The sequence below is a fragment of the Temnothorax nylanderi genome, unplaced genomic scaffold (genome assembly GCF_030848795.1).
Source record: "Temnothorax nylanderi isolate EJ_2023f unplaced genomic scaffold, tnyl_v1.0 TNYL_tig0002_pilon, whole genome shotgun sequence".
In the NCBI taxonomy this organism is placed as follows: Eukaryota; Metazoa; Arthropoda; class Insecta; order Hymenoptera; family Formicidae; genus Temnothorax; species Temnothorax nylanderi.
In genome coordinates, this window is record NW_027249064.1 from 3,293,070 (window position 1) to 3,315,934 (window position 22,865).

Genomic DNA, 22,865 nt, shown 5'->3' on the forward strand with positions numbered 1-22,865 from the left:
CCTCGGCACCAGACTCTAGCACGTGCCGCTCATTATAATCCAACTAACTGTCTGACCGGGACCGATCCAGGATCTTCTCGAGCAGAATGTCCGAAGATACGGGATTTCCTGATTGCGGAATGGCCGGAATGGCGCCGCGCTGTTGATGGGACGCCGCGTGAACGTATATGTATAAACATACATATGTGCTAACACAAGCAGACGTACTGTTACATGCCTTTGTGTTCAGAAATTTAATCGGAATTTTTCGCACCTACGCGAGACATCGTTTGAGAAGTCAAAGGCCTCGCAGGAAACTTTAAGGAATCTTTTTTTGGCGATTGTGTGGCGATAAAAAAAAAGGGTTTTCCCTAGCTCGATGTTTTATTTATCACATTTTTCTTTTTATTTACCATTCTATTATACAGATATATTTATTGATGCATATAAAACCGGCACTAAAAATTTTCGTAGCGTGACATAAGATCGCTTGATGAATGTATCGTCAATATCCACACATATGTCATTGGAGAGACATGAAGATATATGCTCCGCGATTTCCCTATGACTTCATTGCCTTCCCGCGCTCGCGGAATTTTTAACGAAAACAATCTGATCATCGCCTCATTGTCCTAATTGTCCCACCGCGTCTTTTTTACGCGATATCTTTTTAATTCGCACTAATTTTCACAGGCGTGACATTGTCACGCACCGCTGCGCGTGACGACAAAGCGACGCTTAAGAAATGAATCCGACAGCGAAATCGCGCATTATCCCGTTGAGATACCGTAAATATGGATCGAGGAATTGGACTTTTTATTAATTGCCGATAAATAGCGTATTCCCGTTTTGTAGAAGCACAATTAATATTAGTAACTTGTAACGTCACGCATTCTGCGCTTCGTGATTTATTTGACGATACTCAGGTACGGCCTTCAGAGAGGCCGTATTTTAACGAACAAAATAACATTCGTCACGGGACGCGCGGACTCTTATTTCATATTCGCCCCGCGCGACACGCTCGCTCGGCTCCTCCCATTAAATTATCAATTCATTTCGATGTACTCATCTCACGGAATTCCCTATCAGACTTTGCCAGCCATTAATCAGCCCGTAACATTGTTCTCATCGCCGGTTTCTACATTCCTCTGCATGACGACAACGATGACGACGGTACCGCCTCATAAAAGTTCGTTATTTTGTAGAACATCCTCGTGTTATTTGCGAATTACGGTCGTAATCATGTGACCATTGGCCATCGTCGCTACCGACCATCCGGAACTGTTCCTTTGTCCCTTCCTCCCTTTTTTTTTTGTTTTCGGTATTATACACGTCGAAGGTCAACCGGTAATGTCCGATAATTTCCGGCCTGTTTTCGCGAAATCATAAGGTAATGTTTTCCGCAAAGCAGCCGTAGGCAGACATATTTCGATCGTTATCATCGTCATCATCATCATCATTATCATCATTATTGTCTTGTTGCCGTCGTCATCGTCGTTATGGTACGACGACCCAGAGAAAGAGAATTACGTGAATTTTTGATCTATTCCTGCACGAGGACTCCCGCATTCCGAGAAAGGTGAGAAATCGTGATCGCTGAAACTGGAATCTCTGTTTCTTTTTTTCCCTACGATTTGTGTTAATGTGACGAGTTCGCTCGGATCCACATGTTTTGACCACGCCGTCATCGATCGATCGTTGGACTGAGAGAAGCCCCTGCGTATCCGGTAACGATTACGTCGACCGGAACGCTGTTCTCCGCACGTGCCACTTACGTATCGCCGATCCGATGTACAGTGTAAAATTTGTTCAATCTGCAGAAAGAGCAAAACATCCTGCTTAGTTGTACATGGAAATATTTTACATTTTTCTCATAGATTATATATTCCAAAAATAGATTTATCCGAAATTTATATTTTAATTTAATAAACACAAGCAAAAGGCTGCTTTAGATTTTTTAATGTAAAATAAATGAGATATAGAGAAAATATGTAGTATTTTATATAACATGTAGTACTTTATAAACTTAAATATTTTTATATTATTTTATAGCATTTAAACGTTTTCTCCTAGATAAATCAAATCTACCTATTTAACAGCTATTTAATTAAGCTGCTTAATTAAGCAATGTAAATTAAATATTATGTTAATTGTTACACACACATATTTATATAAAATGTTTTCATTCTTCTAAATTGTACTCTGTACTCTGTACGACGCAATAGAGAAGGAAATTGAAAAACAGGAAATTATTTTCAGTCCCCTTTTCGATCCGCTTCCGCTTTCTCGTCCTTTCTGCATTCCGTTGCGATCGATGGGCACGGGAATCATTGTTGCGCGAAACGATCGACGCTGCGAATCGTGCGATATTATCCCAAATGTGTCGAACGGACACTCGGTTACCACGGTTAAATTTGAATGATGTAATTGCCGTGGTCAGTCTGATGTCGAAACTGCAAGTATGATTGTGGTTTTTGATGCTTCGCAACCGGGAAGGAAGTAATTCTACGCGAAAAAATAAAAATCAAAAACATAGAGAATATAAAATCTCAGGATATTACCCCTCTCGAGGTTTCGTTCTCAAGAAAATAGATTTTGAGAATTATAAACTTTCCCGCATGTATTCGCGAGACATAAGAGAATTACAATAAGATAGAATTTTTATATATTTGCATCGAAAAATAAATTTATACGAATCGTTACGTTCATTTCAATTTAAGATTTTATACTAGGAAGCGGACAACGTTGATACTTTATTTATGTAATGTCTATTTCAGATTTGGTTGCACTACAACATTTAGTTAATAGTCAATGCTATCGAAGAAGTCATAACTTACGTACGAATTGATTCTGTGACTATATTGAAATACCTTATCTAGAAAAATAATTAGGCGACAGTTCACTTCCGGCAAAAAATCCTGGTTCACGTATAAATTGGCATCGATTTAATTTAGCAGGGTCAAGCACGCGCAATATAGAATTTCAATAAATTTCGGATTATTTCCATATAGTGATTATTAAACTGAAATTATTTAAACCAAAAATGATAGTGTTCCGCCAAAATAGATTAACAATAATAAGAGGTTTTATTTCGAGTCAATTGGCTATTATATAAAGTTGACACAAACGTTACGACGTTTCGATCCTTGGTTCGGATCCTTATCAAGCAATTAATAAAAAAGAACCATCACTTTCACATTAAACCCATGAAGATTTTTGCCGAAAAAATCATAAGTGTAAGTTGTAGAATGTCACTGATAGTGACTTGAATTGATGCAGTATAAATGCGCAAATTAAAACCATTGTGTCGTTGTAAGAAGTAGCGCACGTGTTGTCGAGACGAGCATGTTCATGCGACATGAAATTATTTAATTACGTTGTTTACAAGATATTGCAGAAGTGCACGAGTCACTTTATTTCTCAACACAAATAATTGGTTATTTAACTCACTGTTATATTTTCTTGTAACGAATTGTGCCCGCGAAGAAATAGAAAATAGAACCTACTGCTATCAAGTCTACGTGTGAAATATTTTTACGTGAGAAACCAAGGAATCTTTCTATCAATTCTGCCATTACATAATTAATACCGGAGATCCTTTCCCGAGGATCCTCATTATGGGACAATACCGTTAAAAGAATGTAAAACGAATGTATAAGAAATTCATGAATTTATCTTCAATGTTTGTTTGGCCAAGTTGGGAAACAGTTTTTATTTCTATGGATTGATGAACCGTTCTTAATTGATTATTTACGTAATAATTATCATTAATAATACCGTTATCAGTAATAATTATACCGTCACACTGACGATCTCTCCTTAAAAAGCTGTTGTGAGAAACAGTGACATTTAGCAAATATTGCAGGTACATGCGAAGTCTACGCATTGTACCTGCAATTATTTCTCTTATTAATAGACTCCGGAGATGTAATCTCAAATAAAATCATGGAGACAGATATTATCTTGATTCGTCGCAAGAAGATTAATGTTTTTTTGATCAAATTTAAATGAGAAATGGTATTCTTTATCAACCAGAATTAACATAATATGAATTGTAAAAAATTCTTGCAATTTTTATGTGAAATAGAAAGAGCCATGTGCCTTTTGTCCGATTGTGCAATTTTTTTTGCAAGCGTACGATTTTAACATTCGTAATAAAAAGAGTTCCGACGAGGTTTCAGTGTGCTGCCGATGTGATATTAATCTCCGAAAATCACATTAAAAGCTCACAATTAAGTAATCCGACAGAAGTCGTCGGTAATTTAAAAATCATCAATTAATTAACTTTGTTTTAATAAAAATGTTATTTTAATGTTTCTAGAAACGCAGCAATGGAAATTGAAAATTCTATTGATGCGCACACAAGCCTATTTCTGAGAAATTAACTAACAAAAGAAACATTATTTGTTGTTATCTATTTTTGCTTTTAAGGCTTAGTTTATAGAGACGTTCCTCATTTTTTATCGTTAATCATTCGAGAAATACGAGCGTTTAGACATTTTCGTTGTGGAGAAGCCGATACAGAAGTCGGCCAAAGAGTCAGCAGCAGAAAGAACATTTCGTGGATTCGGGGCATTAAAGTTATAAATTAATCATTCTCGTATAGTCGCTGCGCGTAAGGAAAAAAATGATTTCCGATCGCGAATTATTTGCCATCGCGACAAATATGGATGTGGACTGCGTTTCGCACCAAGCCGCGCGTTTAGATTGTGTCATTCTGCTTTCCAATTCAATTAACCGTGCGCGAGCCGACCTCGATGTGGAGCTGCGTATACGAGCGTAGTCATCCTTTCAGTCGTTCAACATCATCGGCATGGAAGGATATCCGTCATGGTAACTAAAGAGCGCGTCGATTCTTATGCCTTACTCGATTAAAAGCGCGAAGACCGTCGTAGGAGGTCAAGGGACACCGGTGACGGCGCGCGTTAATTGGCCGATTCCCGATTAACCAAGTTTTACGGCCGAGTGATGACAGCATCCTGCGCGATTTCGAATCCGTCATTGCCGTCGACTAGCGACTTGTTCGTTCATTTGTTTCTTTTCTTGTAAGGTCGTAAGGCTCTCAAGACTCTTAAAATGAAGAAGTCCCGACGTGCGCCGTACATACTTTGTACGTTCGTTTAATTACGCGGAGGAGAATAGGATTTATCCTAGAAACATAATAGAGGTACGGCCAATTCAATTCAATTCAAATTTCACGGTGCATGCGATAGTAACGGGATACCTTCGTCAGTTTCCAGACGATTTGAATCTCGTGATGATTCCATCGCGATGGTACTCCCCTTACCAATTAAAAAACGGCGTTACGTGATAGAGCGAATTAATTCCGCTTCTTGTTACACAATAAATTTATTAGCCAGGCATACATAAAACCCAGGATATGTAAAGCAGAAGTTATAAGTGCGACATAGCTATTGTTCTACAGGGTGAGACCTGACCACCTTGAATATTTCTATTAGATGCAAATGTTTGTTGCTTTAATAATTTGATATCGCGGATCTATTCTGAAGCATATTTTTCATAAGCTATATTTTTTTCTACGTAGCAGCGTGTAATTCTAATTTTTTCTTATCTATATTACTATAATATTTTACATTTTACAATTTTATTATATTCTTCCTATCTTTATAGCCATCAAACTTATATATCTTTTAATAGTCATTAAAAACGGACGTTAAAATGCGTGAAATGCATACATTAAACGTTAAAACGGATTTAATGACAATTTAGAATGAAAATAGTATTGCTTCTGTTGAATTCTTCTGAAGTCATTAAAAACTATGATTATAAATTTTAATTAAATAATAATAATTATTCATCGTTCTCTTTTAATGGCTCCATATCGAATCTTGTTCACCTATCTTTTGACGGATGATCTGGCCAAAAAATCTCATTTTTTGTAAGTAAAAATTCTGTCACCAGAATAATATCTTTTAAATATTATTCTGATTATTTATTTATTGCTTAGTGATTCATCCTACAGAACTCACGATTCTATGAGACACGAAGAGAGAACTGCGAGTATACTTGTTCTTCGATTTTTAATAAAGACGAATTTCATTAATAAATTATTAATAATTATTAATCATTCGTCAGTGATTATGTCATTATTAAAAATCACGATATCGATATAATTAAGATATCAATTAGAGTAAACTCGGATAAGATGGCCATAGAGAAAAGATGGCCAACCTAATAATGTTCTTTCAATCTAATAGCTCGCCATGAAACATCGAATGAACATGAGTTGGCCATATCTTTCCTGTATGGCTATACCCGAGTTTACCCTAATTGACATCTTAATTATATCAATATCGTGATTTTTAATAATGACAAATAATCACAAATAAACAAAAATTTGCATCGTCCCTCTAACAAATTTATGCAAGGTGATCGTCGAGTTCGATTCCCACTATATTCACGTCTGCAAGCGCAAAGCTTAGCTGTTAAACGGGCGGATCGATGAGATTACTAATCTGAAAGATTACTGGGAACGGCACCTGGTGCGGTAAAAGTAGATGCATATTTATCGCACCGAATAACTGCACGTATAATGAGAGGTGTGTTATCCCGGCACATGTACGCGCTACGAGGTACGCAGAATACGCACGTGAGCACGCTCGAGCGGCGGCGTTTGCATTCTCACGTTGGTCATCGCCACGGAAAAGCATCGTAATGCCATTGTTCGATTTCCTACGCGTAAATTTTCCCGAGCCGCGCTCGCACATTCCGACGAACGTAGAATAGAAGTCACAAAGTGCAGCATAAGATTAGCCCAGGAGAGAAAGATATCCTGTCCCATTATAACGGATCGCAATTTTTTCAATAACGCGATAAAAGATTCTAAGACAATTTTTCTTATCTTGAAGATTACATATTTTAATTTTTTAAAATAAATTTTCTTAACGAGATAACGCATTCTAAAACTAAGAGGAAAGTCTTGTTTCCCAAACGACTTCCTATCTTCAAAAAAGTTGCAGCGTTAAAATAAATCGATATTTATTATTTTATTCGCGCTTTTATCCGCGCGATAAAAAAAATTGTGCTTTTCGCGCACAATGCACAGTCAGACTGTCAGACACGCGACATCCTGACAGCGCTTGGTCGATCGACCGTTCGAAGCACTCGGCATAAGTTATCTCGACGAAGCCTACGTGTGTGTTTGCCGATCGTTCGCACGAAAAGAGACGAATGTGAAAGTGAAATTGGGAAATGATGTACAAATTTTACATCTTGTATGCCGTGGGCGCGCGATGAATAAATAACGCGACAGGCGTTATGTGTACCGCGCGCTGCTGTTACGAATTACGCTTTACCTGCCCGCAAACCTTCCTGACAAACCTGACGCCGACGCCGACGCGATCGCATACGGGCAACAAAATCGGTGTCGCTCTTTAATTGACACTCCGCTCACGCATTCATTTCAACGATGCTCGATATGTGATGCTCGTTCGCGATCAGTCGTCGCAATGCACACCCGTGTCGTTCGCTTGCCCTTATCCGCTGCTCGAAATCTCGCGAGTATCTGTAATCAAAAAAAGAAATTTATTTTCGTAGCAAAACTCTGTCACTACTTTCTACTAGATTTTGTTTGTATGTACGAAAGCGACTCTACGTCGCCAGCATAATTATTTATTCGATGATATAACAAAGCCTTCCTTTCGTAAAATGGAAAATTTTTTTGGATAAAATATATTCGTAAAAATGCAAATCTGTGCTCACTAATTTAAAGAAAAATAATTTATTTTTAGCAAATGGCTCATTGTTGCAGCAAGAACGTCTTTTGAAGACAGAATAAAGTTTATCGTTGTTATAGGGAAATAATTGGAAAAAGGTAATCTTATTTTTAAACAATAATACAAATCTTGCAAAAAACGATGGTTTCTCGCAAAATGTCCATTGAGGAAAAGTTGACTTCTCGTAAAAAAAATTTGTGGAATGTGGATATATCCTATACATATGGACTACCCGGTACCTCGTAGAGAATTGAACGGGATCTACTTGTTTATTACTGTCGTAAATTTTTCTTGTTTACGTTTAAGATTTTATGAACTCACGAAACGTATTAGAGACCGTCTGCTGATAGAAGGTCAATAATTTAGCGCTGCTTAGTGATTTATGTTAATTTCGTCATTGACAATGTCTTCTTTTCATTCGGCTTCAGTGTTCCATTTTAATTCACGGACAAAACAAGCAACGTGTTAACCAAGGGTTAAATAGAACCGATAAAACCTTGGCCGGTTTGCCATTCTGAGGTAATGCACTGCGGGTCGTTAACAATGTAGGTACGTGCGATACGTTTTTACCGAAAATTCCCACATTGCGCGTGCGAATGACGTAAAGGCGTTCGACGGTTGTAAAATCATCGTAAAAGCTTTTAGAACTTCGCCAGACACAATTGCACAGACTCAAAGGAAAAAGAATTGCCCTTAGGGCCCCGGGTAAACCCCAAGGAATAGGATCTAAGGACGCTGAGGCAGAATAACCGGACAAACGAGATCGAGCCCCTTTTCAGAGAAAGAGACGCGTCCTCTCGAAGCAGTCGTTCTTCACTACCTTATCCGATTACTTATCGCAGCCGATCGGTAAACTTCATCCTAAAGTTGTCTTCAGCGTTTCAAGGGAATTATCTATGATATTTTATCCGGATAATCGTGAATTTGATCAATTTTCAAGTGATACCCGAGTCTCTCACTCTTTCTAATCACGTGCAATTCGTTCCGCAGGGATCGTACCGCAATATTTCTCAATTAATTAATTGAAATTGTGAGAGGGGTATTTTTTTCCGGCTATGAAAAATGATTGCTTCGGCGCGATGCATGTGGCTCAGGCAAGAATGTCGACGCGGCGCCGAATAAAATTACGAGGTGCTTTTTTTTGCACTTTCTGCATACCTGTGTCGCGTCGGCGCGAATTCGTAGAGCACCGGTAAATATCGACATAAAGTAATATATAAAAATGATGTATACTTAATAAGCATAATTATGACATTAATGAATCTTCACCTTGAGTCTCTCATCCATTTCACTCCACGTCGCGGGAGCTGTAAACTTTCTTCGACTTCGCCCGCAGGAATTTCGGCGCGGCGCCGAATAAAATTAAGGAGCGCTTTTTTTTTGCGTTCTTTTACATCCTTGATCGCACCAGGGATTTCCTAGAGCGCGTAAATATTGCTATGTAAAATAATACACACGTGATTTCGCGATTAAGCTCGTGCAAAACTTATTTAAATATTAATGCAACATATCTGTCTAAATTAACGTTACTCCTTTTAAAATATGTAAAATCTTTCTCTCCTCGCCGTACGTAGTTTTCCATTGCTAAGAGGACTTTGAACTCTTCGATTGAAATATCAGTCAGGCTGTCATTTGAAACTTTCGGCCCGACGAGCGATTATAAAGTTTCAAGTAGTGCAGCGTGCGCTCTATCAGTTCTTTACGGACATCTCGATCGCGATGCTATCCTAAACTCTGTACATATGAAACGTATAGAAGCAATAAAAGATAATATACTGTATTCCGTCGAACTTTTAGCGACGCCAGAAAAAAAGATACGTCTATGTATCTAATACGTAAATTTACGGCGTTAATAAATCTCTCGTCCCATCTTTACCTCAGCCTACGTCGCGAAAGAGAACCGCAAGCTTTCTTCAATTTGATGCGCGTGTCGCGCTCGCAGGAATTTCGGCGCGGCGCGTCGAATGAAATTAAGGAATGCCTTCTTTTTTTTCCCCCCCCCCCTCGCGCTGTCCGCATACTTGCGTCGCGTCAGCGTGATTTCCTAGAGCGCGTAAATACGTTCCGGATCCCGTGGACTCTGCTCCTCGTGCTGTGACGTGTGTACGAAACCCGGATAGATGGACAAAGTGGGGGCACTCGGAGGCGCGTGGTCGCCACTGGACGCGCGCGAGGCAACATAAAACGAAGCGGCAAACGAGATCGAGGCTCAGTGTATACGAGACGACGATCCTGTGACGAGGAACGATTGAGCTTGTTATTGATTGTTTGACAACAATCGTGACACGGCTGCAATTGCATCAATTGTGACTACCACGTGTGATCGTTACCTGCCGGCGTGAAGCGAGTGTCGCGACGTGAAGAACGGACGGCAAGCGGAAAAGGAGAGCAAGAGAGCATAATGATGATTAGCGGGACTTCCTTCGTGAAGGTCACTACCTGCATTCTACTTGGATGCTGCGTGACGATGCGAGTCACCGGCTCGGCGATACCGATGTGGGAATTTCTCTCGAGAGATGAGAAAGTGAGTATTAATCACCTTCTCCGTCGATTCTGCCAATTATGCTATTAATTGTAGTTTGGTGCAAGAGATTCATCAGTTTTCTATTTAAATTAATAAACTTTGAATCAAGCTACTGGGCTTTTTAAAGTACTGCTTTAAATAAAGCTATTGAGCTTTTCAAGGCACTGCTTTAAGTGAAGCTATTTTATCTTTTTAAAGCATCGCTTTTTTTTTAAGTGGAGCTACGTGAGGCTTTTTAAATAAGAATTCGAAATATTCTTTCTTAAACAAGAAGATCTTATTTGAATGTATTGACAATGCTGGCTATTTTTGACTGCTATAGATGTCCGAAACTATACAATTTTCTGTTTTTCTAAGTTTCTAATTTACATGTAAGAAAGTATACTCATATATTTAGTACGATAACAAGCTGCTCCAAATTTATTCATGATTATTTAATGTGACAGATTCTGTGAATGCAGAAATGCAAGAAGTACATACAGTACATAAGAGTATAAAAAATATAAGAGAAGAAGCACCTACGTTGTACACTGTGTAAAAAAAAAAGTATTTCATCTTTTTCGGAATAATTCTGCACGAAAGAGAAAGATACTACCACCACTTCCGTCAGAACGCATTGCATTCTCATTTGTACTGGTATATCGAATAAAACGCTTAATAGCAACGTTTCTCTTCTTCGCAAATTATTCCAAGAGAAAAGTATACAAGTACTTATTATTTCACTCACCGTAGCTTCATTTCTATGCCATCCAGTTTTTTTTTGTTAATCTTTGATATTATAACTGTTTTGTTTTATCTTTGATATAACTGTTAAACCTCTTTCATTAGTTTCGCGCAAAACCGAATGAGAGATGTTGCAAACATCTCTTCGTGATATCAGCTATTCAGTGGACTTTCACCGAACAATCGAGTGTATATCCGATGCAAGTGCGTTGCATCCGAACCACGTGCTGGGCGTGCTCGGTGTTGCTGTTATTGCATTTGTATTATACTTGCGCGAATTTCTCAGCGACGATAACCCAGGATGTTTATCAGTTTAACACGAGAGGTCGATGAACATCTTCGAATTTCGAATACTCGTTGAAAATACTTTGAAAATAATTGACTTTGTTATTTTATACTTATTGCTTTAAGTACTTAGCTCTCATATTAAGAATAATCAAAATTGACTTCGCACTTTATTTTAATATAAATACAATGTATTTATGGTCGCCCCAAATTCTTGATATCCCAAAATTTGACGGAATTACTTAATATATCGCAGTAATGGAAAAAAAAGATTTATTTAACTCTCTCTCTGAGTTTATTTCAATTGAAAAAAGTCATTTCAAAATCATGTAATTCGTCGTTGACAGCCTCACTTGACAAATACCGAACAGATCATGCTTTTTTGCAGCAATCCAACATTTGTTTATTACCGTCGTAAATCTTCCGACAGTGCGAGGAGTCTCGTGCGAATGACACGTTCGGTATTGTGAAGTTGTGGAAATCAGGGACTTCGTTTTAATCTCGAACTGCTCGATGTTATCAATCAATAGCCGGATGTCTCGCGATTTTACGCTCGAATCATACCTTTTTACCTCAAAGCCCTCGTGTTTCCCATGAAATGTCTTTAGTATCCGCGGAGCGTTTATGCGCGGCGGTTGTAAAAATCTGAAGATTACCGCGATTACGACGATCGGCTACCGGGAAGATAATTACGCTGACTGTTAATCGTCGCCGTGACACGGTAATTGCGCGGATTCTTACAAGGCGATGAATGCATAGGAGGTCGAATCATAGGTAAAATCAATGCATGCTTTCAATGCATATCAGAAATTAACATTTACTTTTAACATTTATTGAACTATCGAATTGGAAAATATAAATAATCCTCTAATTAAATTGATGTGCAGAACGTGTAAATTCTTAACTTCCTCAGATTCATTTCTATTCAATGATTTTTATCACAAGTTGCATGCTCTAAAGTTAAAAATAGAATACGTGTAGAATAGAGAGTGTGTGTGTGTGTGTGTAGAACCTTAATTGGCGAACGCTGACTACTAAGGTTGAATTACCGTCAGTCATTGAAAGTGCTTCGTACTCTTGGCCAAGGCTATACGCGCGGTATTTCGCGGCTGTATATACCGGATTAAATGTGTGCATGTAATACTCCTGAAGCAAGTAAAAGCGATCGCACGAGTAAGTGCCGAGTTGAAGTTCAAGAGCAGTGCAGCGTATCTAGGATCAGTTTCTCGTCGGAGTTCGGGTCAATGTACGGATTAAAAATCATTTTCAGCTGGCTGGACGAGCAAAAATGTCGTAATTAAAACAATTTAGCATATTATATTTTAAACAACTGTGACAATAAACATCTATTATTTAAGATTGAAATAACTCAAACAGATATTCGAAACAGATATGCAAATTCTAAGTAATTTTTGAAAAATGTCTGCAATTTTAAAATATTTTTTCTCGTATGTTTTAAATTATATCTTCTCAAATTTCAAATAGTTGTGCGTAAATCAGGAACACTTATTCAAAGTTAAAATAATTTAAAACTACTTTTATTCCTTTTAGATAAATATTTTAATTCAAAAAATTTTTTTAAATTGTAGGTATGTAACTCAAATATACAAATATTCAAAGTTACGTGTTGTACAATTAGCTAAGATATTTGACGGACAGACGCGAAATACAAGCGAGTATAAGAGCGTATCTCTAGCGTAACTACATATGTAGTCATTGTCTTTCCGCGCTAATTCGCCTATAGTCGAGAATTCCGCTCATCTCCGCTTTCTCCCAGTTTCCGGAATCGCAGCGGAAACGGGACAGTAATCCGTCAACTGACCACATATCCAAGGTACATTAGTTAACAACAGTAATTGCACTGGAAAGATACGAGACCAAAGACGCCGCCTTATTTTTCTCTCCGTGACTTTCAGTTTACTTTCTTAAATATTTAATAATTACATAGAGGAAGTACACACGGTCACACCTGGCGATAAAAATATTAAAAAACTAAGAGATGCTGAAAAAATTGAGACAGTTTTCAAAACGTTTGGCGTCTTTAAACTTATTATATTTTCTAAAAACTTCAAATCTTTTTTAAAATCATTATAGTCGCTTTTAGGTTTCTTTTGATCATAAATATATGTCAAGAGTGATGTCGGGGATGGATTGGATCGTTTAATCTGTAAAGTCCGCGAGAAAAGCGTGTGTGGGCCCGCCAAAAAGTGTCGAAACGCGCGCGCGACGCGAGAATAATAGACGGAGTCGTAAAAGGACCGCCGCGCGCGGGATACGAGAACGTCGTTACAGAAGTGTCATTAGAAATTCTAAGATCGGATGCGCGCGTCATCGAAGCGAGCCGCAGAAGGAGCCCCTGTGTGGACATCGTTCTCGTTATCGTCATCGCCGCAAAAACGGCGAGCCCCTGCACGTTTCTCGCGACCGACCGGCGCGATTCGTATACCGGCGAAGAGGCGACGGTATCGCGCAACCCGATACGTGATATACGGGAGACGCCGCATCGCGCATACATATTTGTCGGTTTTAACTGTCGGTTCCGTCGTTACACATTGCCGAGTTTCACCGGACGCGATCGGAATGCGTTGCCGGGCGCGCGATATGGTTCTCCTTTCGCATTTCTGACCCGAAAAGGGGACTCTGACAAGTCTGACATTAAGGGAGAACGTTAAGTGCCATGCTCCCAAAGATAATCTATCGCTCGAGGAAGACACGCCGCCGCGTTCCGCGTGCTTTAGTTCCTCCACTTTATTCCTCTCACGAGTGAATCGATGCATTCGCATGCTCGTCGCAAACGCACGGGATCAATGGCCGTCGCCAGGTTCTAAATAGACCCGTGCCTTTCTCGTTTCAGATGAGTCACCTGTACGGACTATTCAGCAAACAAGTGGCACGGTTTTGCGCCGATTCCTCGAGGCCGGACTGCAACAAGAACCTGCTCGTAACCGGCATACGGAGCCTCGCCAGCATGGACGACAACGTCCTCGACAGGCTGGATCCCTATCAACGCGGCGCGAAGGACATGAGTAAGGAAGCGTTCCTGTATTATCGAAAAGAGATTTCGTGTTTACTCGGCTGTGTATCGTCAAAGAGATTTCGTGTTTACCGAATAAACATACGTATGAACCGTGAATTCCGGCCTTGACACTTTGACGCGGCCTCCTATTCAAGCCACTTGTTATGTCCTCTTTTCAGTTTGGCACGCCATGGTGGGAAGCAACAGATATGCGTCGAGAATCAGCCATGAAAACGACGACTCCTACTTCACGACCGGAACCGACTTATTAGGTAAGTGTACTAAGAGATGATCGAATCAGTCGAAAATAGTTTAGTTATTCGACGATATAAAATATTATCGGCTACCAGTCTAAATAGAGAGATATCTGTAGAAATCGAAATAGATTACGTAGTATAGAAAAGAGGGAAATAGGAAATAAAAAAGGTATTCATAGAGAAAGAAGAAGATTAAATAAAACCTGAGGGGTATAAGCTGGGACATTTTAAAAATAAAAATCTTGTTTGAATTTATTTTGAATTTTGTAGAAAATAATCAGAAAATAATTACTTTCCATTTCTATATTTATTGCTTTATCTAGCATTTATATTTGAATTAATCAAAACCGGCTTGCTTCAATTTATCCTACATATAGCAAATGGAAATCACCTTTCTTCATGAATTAAAGGAGAGATGTAAAATTTAAATCTACAATCTCTTTATTTTCCATAACGTGAGGAATATCATTGTTTCAAGAATTGCCATAGGATTTATTAATTAAATGTCAATAAAAGCTGATTTCTCGTGTAACATTTCTAATAACCGCGCTTGTCTTATACGCAAAGTAGTTACTATCGCATTGTAATAAGAAAATCATGCGGTGAAGGGAAACGCGTCCCGCGTTGGTCTATTCGAAAATAAATGGCATTTCGCGGATTCGCTTCTTCCTTGTTTCGGGGATCTCTCCGCGATCGCGAACGGAAACAACATCATACCGCGAGAAAGTTTCAACCGCGGTTTCGATTCCGCTCGTGCTCGCGCTCGTGCTCCTAGAAAGTCTTTTTTTTCTCCCTTGACAATATTGCGCCCGATAAACGGTAAATCCTTGCTGGTTGTCTTCAACCACGCACGCTTTCTCCCTTCTTTTTGAAAAAAGGAGATAATCATACGCTTCGTCGATCCGAACTGATTTAGACTCCGTTTGTGAATCGTATTACGCTCGTCGCTTGACCACAGACCAGTTAGATGTGTCAAATCGTGAGCAGATAGCGCTCGTCGTTCGTTAAGCTTAAACTTGTTTTTTCCAGCAGCAATAATTAAGAAATAATTAATGTTTTAACTCTTGGAGCTTTTTGACTTTAATATAACAGTTAAAAGATTACGAGCTTACATTTTTTACCGTTTTGTAACGGCAATATTTCGTCATTAAACATCTTATAAATATATCTTATTCATATGATAGATGGGATATTTGAGTAGAAGCTTTTAAGAAATATTTTTTTAGAATTAGCTATTGATTTTTCATTTGATGAATTGCTGTTAGCACATTTGACAGGCCTCGCAGTAATGAATATTTGATAAATAGTGGACTCGGGTAACATTTATCGTTTGTCAAGCTTAAACTCTTTCTTCACTAGAAATAATTAAGAAGTAATTAATGTTTTAACTCTTGGAGCTCTGAGATTTTAATAACAATTAAAAGATTACGATCGCATATTTTGTATCCTTTTGTAACAGCAATATTTCCTTATTAAATATCTTATAAACATATCTGATTCACATAATAGGAAGATAGAGATTTTTGCGAAATACTTAACGTCTTCATATTTGACGATTTATTAGCATATCTGACAGTAATGGACATTTGATAGACAGTGGACAGATTGCGAAAGGAGGTCACTTTTCTCAATGTCCAAGATGAGGGTCCCGGCGCGGGGGCGCACCACAGTGGCTTTCACATTTTCTCTGTTGGCCCATATTGTACATGCGTACGCTAATGATGCATCGACACGCGATGAAAGCCGCGAGCGTTGTACGCCCGTAATTTCAGGCCTTTATCGATCAATTATCGTGCATCTAGAAATCCAGCGAAAAAGAAAAGGGACTCTGTACACCGTACGCTATCGATCCCGTTCGATGGGAGAGAACAGCCAAGAAAACGCGATGTTCTTTCCGTTATGCATCGTTAGTTTTTCGTAAAATCAATGGCAATTACGCTGTACAATTCATGGTAGAGAAATTTATAACTGTATAGCTTCTTTCGCCGGCCGGGGAATACGTATATAGATGCACGCGCAAATACCCACGGCATTCATCCATCGCGAGGGCAAATTCCTGCACGTCTATCTCGCGGAGTCCTTGTAGCCTACAAATTGACGGCATTCGACTAACTGTCGGAAGCGAGGAGAGCACGAACTGACGTGCAGATATTGGATTTTAAATTATCATAATGCCGAGGTCGCGCGGAATCCCTCTCTAGAAATAAACGCGCGCGCGGGACGATAAAATAGGGGCCGTTGATCTAAAAGTGATCTTCGACCGCGAGAATCGCGAGCGTACATCTCCTTTCATGGGTCTCCTTCGGGACACGCGGTACCGATCTTTTTCTGTCATACCAAAATAAGAGCACCCACGATTCTAAGACGATGGTGAAGAACGTGAAGATAAAATCTAAGGAAGTCTCCTCTCGCAGATCGACAATTGTTTCTTACAATTGTAACAAGAGGCAATTATAATATTATGTGTTGTTGAAGATTGTACTATAATAATAATATAATTAATTAAATATACGCAGCGGAAAAATAGGATGTGAGAAATTTCATCTCACGAAACATCTCAAAAGTCTAATATGACCCTACACTGTTAAAAATTCGTAGTGTCAAATTATACTCAATTTCAGTCATTTTTAACCATTCTTATATAGGTCACCATTGCTCTTGCTCAATATGTCGTTAATTTAACTAAAGCAATAGAGTTAAAATAATACTGTTGAAATAATAAATTTCAACACACATGACAGTTAAAAATGACAAAATGTTATTTGACTCAAGGTATTGATTTAAATTTCATCCTTTAATATTCAACAGCGTAAAAATGTAAAAATTTTGTCGAAATTATCGCAACTGATTCGCAGGCATTCCGATTCTTACATTCTAAACGGCAATTTAAATTCTTCGTAAAGTCATCGTGACTAGAAGAAATTTGTGGTACACGGTGCGCTCGCTTTAATGAGTGAATCTTAATGAAGTACGGACAAGGATTTCGCATTGGGGGCGCATATACTTCCTGGTATCCGTTGCGCCTGTGTAATAGGCCTGTTACTTAATCCTCGGCAACTACAAACCAACGTCATTTTCAGAAGTCAAGTCACGCTGGCCGCATTTGTTTAACTCCGTCTCTCTCTTTCTCTTCTTGCAGCGAGCAGCGGCAGCGAGACGAACGGCCTCGGTGAGGAGACCGCGGCGAGCGGTGATTACGTTTCGCCGTCGGAGCCGAGCGGGCCGTATCTGGGGGGGCCGATGGTGATACGGGTCTACCCGGACGGCCGACCGGTTCCGGAGGACCAGAAGCGCCCGTTGCCGAAGGACGAGGACGCGGACGAGCTCAGATATTCCCGTTTGCCGTCCATCGAAGAGATCGAGGCTAAAAGCGGCAGCGTGTTCTACGGGAAAGGCGCGAACGAGCCGTCGATGGCCAAGAGGAGGACGTCCTTCGCGGCCGACAGCAAGAACTATCGGCGACCGGAAGTGCTGCGTCTTCGCGACCATCCGTTGCCCTACGAAAGGGTGTTTCGAGGCGCGTTGAACGAACGCAGAATGCGTTACTATTGAGGGAGATCTCTTCTTGTTCTCTTCTACCTGATACGAGATATCTTCCCGCGGAGTGGCTCGCCCGGCTGCACCGCCTAGTGATAATGAGATTTTTTGAAAAATAAATCGCCGTCGAGATCCTGCGGATAGACAGATGACCAGCAGTCGTGCCTGCCGCGATCTCGGACGATACGTGGAAAACACGCGGGGAAAGTTGAAGATACAAGCGGTACCAGTCGCGGTCGCGCGGTCGTGGACGACGACGTAATAATAATCAGCTGTAATTACTAATTCATTGCGCATTTTAATTTATCTGATATCGTCGTTGCGGTAAGTGCAAAAGGGGAATCGTCGTACGCTATTTTTCGGAATCTCCGCGCTGTCGAGTATTAGAGTGAAAGACGTAGAACGAGGAACGCGATTGAAGAACTTCGTTTGAGGCAAGAATTTATATAAATCGCGTAATTGGGAAAAATTCACCGAGCCGTGAATTCTTCCGAATCGCATAAATTGGAAGCTTGACGATTGGTCGGTAATTAGAATCCTAGGATATACGAGCGCCGAGAAAGATACATGTACATATTCGTACGTTGTCTCAACAACACGCATAATCCGACCATGAATATCATTTGAGTTCCATTTATTTAATTTCACATTCATTTATTATAATATTTATTTAATACTCAATGTGATTGTCATGACTCGTGCAGAAAACATCGATGAAAGTACGCTAATTGTCCCGAACTACGAGAATACGAGCAATTAAAATCTTAGAAACTCTTAACACAAAAGATCACAGATGTATTATTTAAATCTATTCTGCTATTCTTCAACACAAACGATTTATCATATATTATAGTTCTTCTATATTTCGTCTCCATAAATTTAACGCGTATTATGCATTGCTTTTCTTTTGATATACGTGCGCCGTCACGTCGCATAAAGGAACTGGTGTACCTCGCTAAAAAATATCATATTTTGCATATGAAATATATCATCATCTCAATAATCGTTTAATATTACATAAATCATTCGTTTTATGTAATATTAACGTATAAATTAACACATAATAACCAGTTTGCGAAAAATTATTGCTTTTGAAAATTTCTACAGGCTAAGTGCACAAATAGTTTGCATATTACGATAATTGTAATATTTAACGAATATCACATCTGTTTAATATTGACGCAAATCGTTGTTCGCGTAAAGGAAGAACAGCATTGAAAAAAAATCTACATTACGCATTTACGTGACGATTACAATTGATTATTACATACTATATACGCTCTCATTTTCGTTATGTAAATACTTGAAATATTTGCCACTATTAATTTTAAGTACATATCAATAAGTTAGAATTAAAAGTGTGATAAAATATAAAACGTGTAATATATATTCGAAAGGCGGGATTAACGAGATTAAGACAATGTGATAAATTAAAATTAACGCGATGCATATATAATACATGTATAAATATCCATGTACATATACACATACGCACAATCCCGCTCTTATTGCAAGAAATTTAATATGATGGAAAAACCCTTCTTTGTTCGTAAAGATAACAAAGTTTTATTTTACAATAATTATTTTCTAATGCTGCTGCTGCTAGTTTAAACATTCTACAGTTTTATATTTCAAAATTACCACTTTTCTCGTATGTCTTTTTAACGTAGAGGTTCCCAACTTTTTTATCAAGCGGGCCACATTAAAATCTTTGTAAAGCCGGAGAATCGGGTAAATTTTATTTTTGAAAATCATATAAAAACAAAATATCTTTATTTAAAAATTTTTTTGTATTATAAAAGTCTGACATAGTAATTACCAAATTGCAGAGCCAAAGGCGCAATAAAATATATGTATATATAATGTCGAAATTTTTTGGGAGGCCGGATTCGGGGGCCGTACGTCCCTCTAAGGGGTTGGGGATCTCTATTTTAATGTATTAGCAAGTTGGTTTATATATTTAAATCCGTTCAAAAGTTGAAGTGATTGTTAACTTGGCTTTCATTCTTATATTTTGAGATAAATTTGTCAGATGAATATTTCATTGTCAGATATAAATAAGTCAGATGATTAAATGTCTATTATCTTAACCTTTTCACAATTCCTACCTTTTATTAATTTAGACTATAAAACACGTACGATATATTTTCATGACAATTGTGTGTATGTTTGTATACGATTGCATACATACGAATAAGTGAAGATATATATTTATATGTATACGAATACACTGCGCAGATATAGATTTAAATGCTCGTAATATTATTTTAGGCCTTGCGGTGATAATATTCTAAATAATAAATATTATATAAAAAAGGATAGTGATATCGAATAGAATAAGTGAGATGACTAGAAAGATTAGATAAGAGTTGTATTTTATTGCATTATCTTTTTACTTTGAAAACCTGTATACTGATATAACAAACCAATATATTTTAATATTAATAGATATATATTATACATATTACAATTTACACATGTTAATTTATCAATTCGTTCAACATGTTCTTAAATTTGTGTGTATATGACATAAAAAAATAACAGTACGATATGAAAGATATATTCAATAAAATACGTTGTAAAAATTATGTATATGTTTATGTTTATATATGTATAATAATTAATTAACACATTTAAACTATAGTTTTTAAATTTGGATATAAGTTTAATTTGAAGATATAAACAACTCGAACATATAGCAGAGTGACATTAAAAGATATGTTAAATATCTAATAGCCCTCTCTCCCTCTCTCACTTTTTCTCTTCTTTCACTTTCACACTTCTCAGACAGCACAATGTTCAAAATCGGGACATAAGACGTATTTTCGTAAAACATCTAAAGGATGTCTTTTAGACGTCTTATGTCCCGCTTTTGGAATTTTGGACATGTGTGCTGTCTGGGTTACTTCAAATAAAAGATATGTATCTCCTATCAATTTAAAAATCCGAATACGAGACAACGGGCCTTTATGGAAAATTTTGTTAGCAAAACGAATAATATTTGGGGAACAAGCAACAGAGAATGTTTTATAATTTTTAAGTATCTTGACGACGGTTTATCATCTTTTATGGTATGCGCGATCACCGCGCCGCAAGAATCGATCGCGACGAGATTTTTACAAATTACACGATACAATTTAATGTTAATTTTCTATAAAATAGAGGTTAGGAGGAATAAAAAAGCACATACAAATAAATTTGAAACATTTGTAAACGTAACGAATTACGTGTCTGTTTTTGAACGAAAAACGGAATTGTATTCATGGATGTGCAACATTTCAGATATTCGCACTCTCGATATATATTCATACGCGTTTCGAAGCAAGCTCGCTCCCTCGTTCGCGATCGTTTGCGATCGCGACTAGCAAAGTGAGAAACGTCAAACGCGCGCGATCGTTCTCTTCAATCACTTAATTAATTATTAATTCCCGCACTTAACGAGAGGTTCAAGTTATTCATTGAAGCGTCTTCCCGCGCGATTCACTCATTCGAAAAAATCGAAACGGAGACAAGAGACGTGAATTCCGAGGTTATCGTTTCGCTGCGACACGCGGAACAACGATCCCATTAAGATTCGGATATATCGCGCTTCAAATCATTTATTTCCCACATGTGTACATATAATTTACTCACCATTCAATTACGGCGCACCGCAGGAAACCCGCCATATCACAGCCGGCAGAGTGATGTGTACGGCGTCCAGCACACGGCATTCAACGTTCATTTCGTCTAGCGACGGCATCTCGCTCGTTTCAGTCGACACCAAGAAGGAGAACGAAATATTCGGCGTACGTTCAGCTTGCAACACCCCGTAACCGAATTTCTTTTCGTTCACGAGAAAGGAATTACACGACCGACAACGTCCTCGCGATCCGACGTTGAACGCGTCACGTATTACTTGCGCGAAGCGCGAATGCGCGGGTTGTTGCGCCGCTTGAGCGCGCCGTGCCGCGGCTGCCGCGGCACAGTCGGGCGAGAGGTCGAACGCGATTGGCTCGCGAGTCGAGCCCCCCGGATCTGGCCAATCACGTTCCGCCGCTCCGCGCCGCCGCCGCGCTGGCGCGGCGGCTCGATGCATAGCAATCTGTAGTTTAAATTTTTTAAATGTATACGGTGATATACATTAAGTTTAGGTGTGAATTTTAATTTTAGGCAATGTATATAGCAAGCTGTATTTTAAATTTATAAAATGTAGAGGTATATGTATTTTAAATTTTGATACTCCAGAAGCATATGCAATTTTCTCTTGTATGTGTTTCTCTCTCTCTCTCTCTCTCTCTCTCTCTCTCTCTCTCTCTCTCTCTCTCTCTCTCTCTCTCTCTCTCTCTCTCTCTCTCTCTCTCTCTCTCTCTCTCTCTCCAAGACGCTTAAGGGCTCAGTCACAATGAGAAAAATAAGGAATAAGATAAAGGAATAAGGAATAAGGGAATGTCGCATCTCACTTCAGTACATGTACATTAAAGTGAGATGCAACATGCCTTATTCCTTATTCCTTTATCTTATAAGTCAGCCTATTCTGCTCAGGCCCTAAGTATTGTGACTGAGCCTTAAAGCTGTTTCACATTCGGGATGCATAAAGTCTACAGATTTCAGAGAGGCGAATCGACGGGACAGATTCGTGATACATCTCATGAAAACGCGTATCCCAAGGCGCACCTGTTATGCGCACGCCTCTGACCCGTCTAGCAATACCTTCGTTCATGTTTCAACCAAATAAGGCGAAGGGTGGAACAAGTATCCCACCATCATATCCTACACGTGAGTGTGGATGCGTGTGCGTGCGTATGTTGTGTGCGTGTGTGTATGTG

The 22,865-nt window shown here is 38.7% G+C and overlaps 1 protein-coding gene and 1 long non-coding RNA gene across 2 annotated transcripts; one reads left to right on the plus strand and one right to left on the minus strand.

Moving 5' to 3' along the window:
• Window positions 1-375: 375 nt before the first annotated feature.
• On the minus strand, window positions 376-22,855 carry LOC139769691 (uncharacterized). The gene is made up of 3 exons (XR_011717614.1): window positions 22,750-22,855; window positions 21,691-22,141; window positions 376-7,504 (listed from the first exon to the last, which is right to left on the minus strand). It is a non-coding gene; the product is annotated as an uncharacterized lncRNA (long non-coding RNA).
• Reg-5 (Rhythmically expressed gene 5) lies at window positions 9,770-20,645 on the plus strand. The gene is made up of 4 exons (XM_071700951.1): window positions 9,770-10,239; window positions 14,102-14,273; window positions 14,443-14,535; window positions 17,660-20,645. The coding sequence occupies exons 1-4, from the start codon at window positions 10,117-10,119 to the stop codon at window positions 18,070-18,072; spliced, it is 801 nt and encodes a 266-aa protein (XP_071557052.1). The 5' UTR covers window positions 9,770-10,116; the 3' UTR covers window positions 18,073-20,645.
• Window positions 22,856-22,865: the final 10 nt, after the last annotated feature.

What these genes read in the sequence shown, in the direction of transcription:
- Reg-5 (XM_071700951.1), top strand. Translation starts at nt 10,117, where the DNA reads ATGATGATTAGCGGGACTTCCTTCGTGAAGGTCACTACCTGCATTCTA. An exon ending in ACGCGGCGCGAAGGACATGA is followed by an intron (nt 14,274 to 14,442) that starts GTAAGGAAGCGT and finishes TCCTCTTTTCAG; the next exon opens with TTTGGCACGCCATGGTGGGA. An exon ending in GACCGGAACCGACTTATTAG is followed by an intron (nt 14,536 to 17,659) that starts GTAAGTGTACTA and finishes CTCTTCTTGCAG; the next exon opens with CGAGCAGCGGCAGCGAGACG.